Raw genomic sequence first — 6000 nt, forward strand, 5'->3', positions numbered from 1 at the left:
CGTGGCGTTTAAACTCGACCGCAATCGGTCACGACCATACCCGGGCGGCTGTAAGATTACATACCAGGCGTGCCGGTGTGTCTGTGTGTGTGTGTGTGTGTCTGAGGGTAGAATCTGACCGCAGGCAACCCTCTCACAGTCCCCTTGTTGCATCGGATGGGCCTGCTGTTAAGTTCAACTGATAAGAATCTCTTGCTCATTACTGGTAGATGGACATGAGCGGTGCTGATTTCTTTCGCATTGCCCAGAATTGTGCCTTGTATGGCAATCCTGATAGGTCAATCTTTCCGTAATATGTACCTCTATACGGAGATTCTCTGGAGATTCCCCAGGTTTCATCCCCGCATGTTGCTGCCAAGCGGTTAGGGTCGCCTTCGGACAGGATCGACCAGAAGATAGCAGCGCACAGGGAAGACTTCGACGCAATTCTCTTGCGTAAAAAGTAAACGTCTTCTCACGAGTGCAGCGAGCGCATCCCGATAATCGGCTGACCTGTTGCCCCCTTGAGAATGGATCATGGATATCATAACGCAATACCAAGACTGAAACCCGACAGCGCCCCTCCCCTGGCTCTCACTTGGCCTCTCTTGCAAGGCTGAGTAATCCGTCTCGGCAAGACTTCCACAGTTGGCAGGACACTCGGATGTATCGTTCGCACTTCCCCGGGTTGACGAAATCAGGCTGTTCCGGCCATAACGGTAACATGATTGCCTCTGGCACGTCATATCTGATTTCTATTCAATGAATCCTGACGCAATGAAATGATTGGCTCGGGCTGGATAAAGGAGCTTCCCTGTTCGTTGTGGCAAATCAGACTAACTTATCGCGATAGTCCGTGTGACAGTATTTTCAGCCATTGCAGAGCCGAAGGGCAAGACAAGAGTATCACACACTAATACCAATACATCATATTGATAATGGATTGATCTACAATGGGTTGCGCTTGAGAGCTGGCCGTGGTTGGATCTCAGCTGTCGTTGATGGTAGCACGGAGTTCCACATGTGAAACACCTACCGCAAGGCAGAAACCAAGGAGGACTGTACAGCGCGAGAGTCTCGAACCGTCTGCTTCTGGGAGTCAATGCGTTCTGCATTTTGTCTTGCTCTGCAGCCAATGCGGATTGTCATCTTCTAGGTAAATATACCTCCTAGTCGGATTTGCTCTCCTATCCTAGCGATCATGGGCCATGGGGCGGGTGTTACCGCATTCTAGTGCTGTAAATGAGCAAGCAACACATCAGAGATAGATAAAAAGAATTGAATGCAGCTCGCTTATTTGACATGCTCTAGTCAACGAGGAGGCAAGATTGTTTTATTTATCGTATGAAACTGAGATAAGAATGTGCGTGTGCGTGTATGTTGGCTGATTGTCAGACACCAGACACAATTATCATTTACCCCATACTGAAAGGATCAGGCAACACGAAAAGCGAGTGACATCGCGGCTAGTCAAGGGAGTCCATGGCTGCCGGCGCCATGTACGAAATGCTTATCGATTGGCCTGAAGTGAGCATCCGGCTGTGTAACAATTATCTGTACTTGACTCATGATTACCTCGTTCTCTCTGATCTGATTAGTGCGAAATTGGGGGTCTTGCCGCCGTTTCCTTTGACTTTGATATTGCTTAGTGGTTGGCGAGATGTTTCCAAGTATACTTCTTCCATGGGCACAAATGATAAAATTCCCTGTGTACTTGCATAGATCCAAAGCCGGAGTTGCTGATAACAAAAGAGATTGTGATTTAGGCAAGCCTAAAGCCCTAAGGCCGAGTAAAGTGACAGTCCTCGACGCATGAACAGTCTCGACTAAGCATGGTAGTGATCGTCAACTTCATGGGATTACTGCACAGTGTCCACGTCCCTTGGCTGCCCTGATAAAGCGATTGCCGCCGATAGTCACCGTAGCGATTGCCTGACAACGGCTAAGTCGGTTAGCGCCACGCCTACTCTCGCCTGTTCGCGCTGCAGCAGAAACGAGGCGTGCTTCTGCATACTTGCACCCAGGTATCTGGCCAAGGTTTACCTGCAACTAAGTGACAATTGTTCTGCGCTAGAACGCATCCACTATTGACCTCCTCGATTCAATGCAACATTCGGGCCTTCAAGCAGCTACTAAATAGAGGAATGACCTTTTCCGGATAGAGCACCTCCCGAATGCGACTCGTGTAGATCATGTCCCGCGATGATCGCGGGGAAGATCTTCCGTCATTGGGGATGTGCAAGTGGAGGGCTCGGTGCCGGGCGCAACAAGATCATGGGGTCTTTCGAAAAAAATAGAAAATGGGCCTGGAGATCTATGGGAACGTCACTGCTCGCCAATTCAATAGTGCCTATACCTCATCATCGCAGGTTGAGAGGAGTAGCAGCATCTGTCGTATTAGTCGCATGCCGGCTTGTGAAGTAATACGTACGGCCTGGCACTTTGTTGTCATCATGACAGATATGGCGCCTCGCTGGCTGTTCGGCAAAATGTGGAATTATTTATTAGCAAGATGGCGACAAAGACGGACAATATGAGGTGTTGAATAGCTGTCGACTGTGTGCTTGCGTAGACTAGTATGTAGGTATGTAGGTTAAGCAGTCCTGCCTCTGGCCTGGCCGAGGAGTTACGTAGCCCTGGTGCCGTACCTGCGTAGTACCCTCAGCATCCAGTCCTACTCCCCCATTTGTTCCACCAACCCAGGCTGGAGCCTGGAGAATCATCGATAGGTGTGGGGTTTCGCTTTCGACTCACGAGCCTGAAGCCTGAGCGCGCATACATGGTACCGTTCTTCTGGCCGGCAAAGCGCCGGCAATCGGCCCGGCATCAGCCATCGCAGCTATGAGAAGCATTCATTCAGCTGAGAATTTGCAGCTGGTACCGCCGGCTCTTTCTGTTCCAATCCCCTATCTCATCCTTCCCAAATCTGGACGTTGAGTTGGAACAAAGCAGGTTTTTTTTTCCCATACCAGATAAGGACGAGCAGATGATCAAGTTTCTAGGCTTTTCACATTTGCAGCCCTGTGACCCCGTGTTTCACACCCTAGACACCTCTGTATAGTACGGAGTTTTGTACTTTTGTCTGTCTTATCTCACGGATCTTTTTAGTGATTCGCACTACCCTTGTCCGAATGATAATTTTTCCGGGGTCGCCATTCTTTCCTCTCTAGGCGGATAAACCTTCTGGTCCTGGGGGTGGATTCCAGATCATCGACCAAGACGGCCGACTTTATCCTATCAGAGCTGGGGGAACCGCCACGATATGAACCGCGGGAGGTTTTCTCCGTCGGCTCTACCGAACCCCCTGGCCCCTACCCTTGCCCTTCTTCTATCTTGCGATCCCTGAGATTTAGTGTTGAAGGTCAAATCGGCTTTGAGAATCTAGGTATGTACTAAACTATACTGGGTCTGGACCTCCTGGTGCCTGCTCAAAGAGACAAATACACACTGTGCATCGGTTAGTTATCATTGAGATGATAACGAACGGAAAGACGTTATCGGGGACACGTTCCCAACGACAATGTGACTGTGATATCTGTTCTAGTAGACCAAGTTGGGGTTGCACCCTCATTATCCTTCCCCCTCTCCCCGGACCCCTCGGGGTTGGGACTATCTACGATCTACAGAACTGCCCAGACGGCTTGATGCATGGATGTGTTCCGATTTCCCGGATATTCATCCTAATTACGAATCGTGTTGTTCTTTTTTTTTTTTTTTTTTTTTTTTTTTTTTTTTTTTAATAATTGATCTATTTTTTCCTGCCTTCGCCCTGAGCATATTCCCTTTTGACCTTTGGTTTCTTTGCGTGCCTTATCGCGACTCACACTCATGAAAATACTCACATTCCTTTCTTAGAAATGCTAGCTCCCATCAGGGCCATTGACCCTTACTTACCAGCCAATATTCGGACAAGTTAGCCACAATCACTTCGAGAAGCATGCTGATAAGATCGATTATTATCCAGTGACATGTGAATACCTCTGCTGCATTACCACGCCATATTGAGAAGCAAAAGACGTTAAGTGGCTCGTGGGTTGTCTAATGGCTGGCTAGAGTTGCCGAAAACCCGTATCTTACTTTCTCCCGGATGACGCCCGCCTGGTCTAGGTAAGATCTCCTCTCCAGGTTGCGATTATTTCATTCAGTCGCTTAACACTTAAGATCAAATCATGCGACAATCAGACGATATCATTAGTCAAGCCTGATGGTGGCGGACTCGTAACCCTCTCAGCAAGCAGTGCTCCCGCACGGGGGTTTCCCTTGTCGGAAGTCCTCCCCCCTCAGCTTCGCCCGTCCGGGGAAATTCACTCCGGTCACGGCGGGCAGAGCTTCAGAAATTAGCAGTGGTCTGGGACCTGAGGAATTGATTGCGGAGTTGATTTTCCGGACTTGATTCTAGTTTGCGTTGGATCACCAAGTAGTCGCCTTCGGCCCCCTCCTGGCGACTCCTACCAGGGGGGTCATCTACCTCCCCCTGTTAATATCATCACCGGAAAGCTCCTGTAGACGCCGTGGCACTGATGAAACGATGCAGGGCTTCCCACCAATGCAGTGGGAATAGTAAGCACTAGCCCAGGGGGCAGGGGGGTTCCGGTTGTGAGAAGATTCGATTCCGGCTACATGGGGGAGCGCGCGCATCACAGACGGTTGATCGCACCTGGGAAGCTTGATAGTCGGTTAAATAGAGCCAGAAGACCGCGCCCATCCCCATCTCGGTATCACATCTGATGAGCGATTGCAGGGCGATTGCAATTGCATTTCTTGTCGACCCCGTATGCCCGCCGACCACATGATTTAGCGCATATCTTCTCGGCGCAAATCCCACGTAGCCATCCCATCATCATGCCTGCCAGCCCCAGCCTGCCCGCCTAGTCTAGGCGCCTTGAGCACCAAGAGATCCAAGATAACGGAGAATAGCCTACCCCATACTTCTGCCGTACTCGGGTCAAATTATCACCGTACTAATACTTAGAGGTAGCTGAGGTGAGCCGGCCGTCCCGAATACCCGTATAACTTACTGTGCGTCTAATCTGACTCACGGGGGAGGGAAGGCTGATGATGAGCCATGGTTGATGTCTGATGCAATGCTTTCTTTTTTTTTCTTCCCCCACAATCCCGACGGACGGCCGTCGTCGCCCATTTACCCGCATGGCATGTCATCCCGGCTCTTTTTCGTTGCCCTCCTCCAGTTCGCCCTGTGGCTGTTGTCGCCAACAAACTCAACAGCAGCCTCATCAACCGCTTTGCACACGCCCCCCTCTTCCACACCCCCTGCCTTACCTTACCGCTGATGATGTATTGGACCTGGACCCATCGTATGACTTTTTTTGACTCCGCGTACCGCTCTGCCCTACCTAGCCCTTTCGACATGATCACCGCTTCCGTCACGGACAGATGTCATTGGGAAACTCTCATTCGACCCCCAACACCGTCTTGTCTGCTTGGCTTATGAACTTATCTCAGATTCCCTTGTCGCCGACCCTCGCCTGAATGTCGGTCGATCAGCTGGGTCTGGACTGGGCGGTTCTGAAGATCTTGTCGAAACAAATCTTCTTCTACTTCATGTATTGTATTTCCCCGGCTATGCCCCGGACTAGTAGTTTGGGGAAAGGGTTTGCCCAAAAACCTAAAACCACAAAGCAATCCAAAAAAAGATTATTCCTGTCAATGGACAAATCATAACCCTTCAAGGTCTTCTTCCCCCAAGGAAAAAAGAATTCTGGATGATCCCCCCTTCCCGGCGCCAATCACCTCATCTTTTCATCATCGACTCTCGTCACTACAGGATGGCATCATCTGGAGCAGGAGGAGGACCCTTTGGGGGAGGGTGAAGGATGGGGGGTGGAGGGGCGAGGGGGGGGGGAATGGGGGAGGGGAGGTTTGTTGATTGGGGTTATTCTACCTTTCTCAACCCCCCCATCTGACCGTATCACGCAGAGCCGGTTGAGTCCAACACTGACATCCTAACCTAGAGTCTATTCCAGGTGGTGGGCGATAGGGAAGGAGAGGAGAAAAGGGGGG

At 50.4% G+C, this 6000-nt stretch overlaps 1 protein-coding gene across 1 annotated transcript; it reads right to left on the reverse strand.

Annotated features, from left to right (window-relative positions):
* Positions 1-39: 39 nt before the first annotated feature.
* BO97DRAFT_12314 (uncharacterized protein) lies at positions 40-852 on the reverse strand. Its single transcript, XM_025689985.1, has 2 exons — positions 408-852; positions 40-351 (listed from the first exon to the last, which is right to left on the reverse strand). Exons 1-2 carry the CDS (start codon positions 723-725, stop codon positions 175-177), a joined length of 495 nt encoding a protein of 164 aa, XP_025556845.1. The 5' UTR covers positions 726-852; the 3' UTR covers positions 40-174.
* Between the last annotated feature and the right edge of the window lie 5148 nt (positions 853-6000).

The sequence above is a fragment of the Aspergillus homomorphus genome, assembly GCF_003184865.1.
Source record: "Aspergillus homomorphus CBS 101889 unplaced genomic scaffold BO97scaffold_1, whole genome shotgun sequence".
Taxonomy (NCBI): Eukaryota; Fungi; Ascomycota; class Eurotiomycetes; order Eurotiales; family Aspergillaceae; genus Aspergillus; species Aspergillus homomorphus.

Coding starts and splice junctions, on each gene's coding strand:
- BO97DRAFT_12314 (XM_025689985.1), bottom strand. CDS start 725: ATGACGTGCCAGAGGCAATCATGTTACCGTTATGGCCGGAACAGCCTG. Junction 352..407: donor ATTGCGTCGAAGTCTTCCCT/GTGCGCTGCTAT, acceptor ACCGCTTGGCAG/CAACATGCGGGGATGAAACC.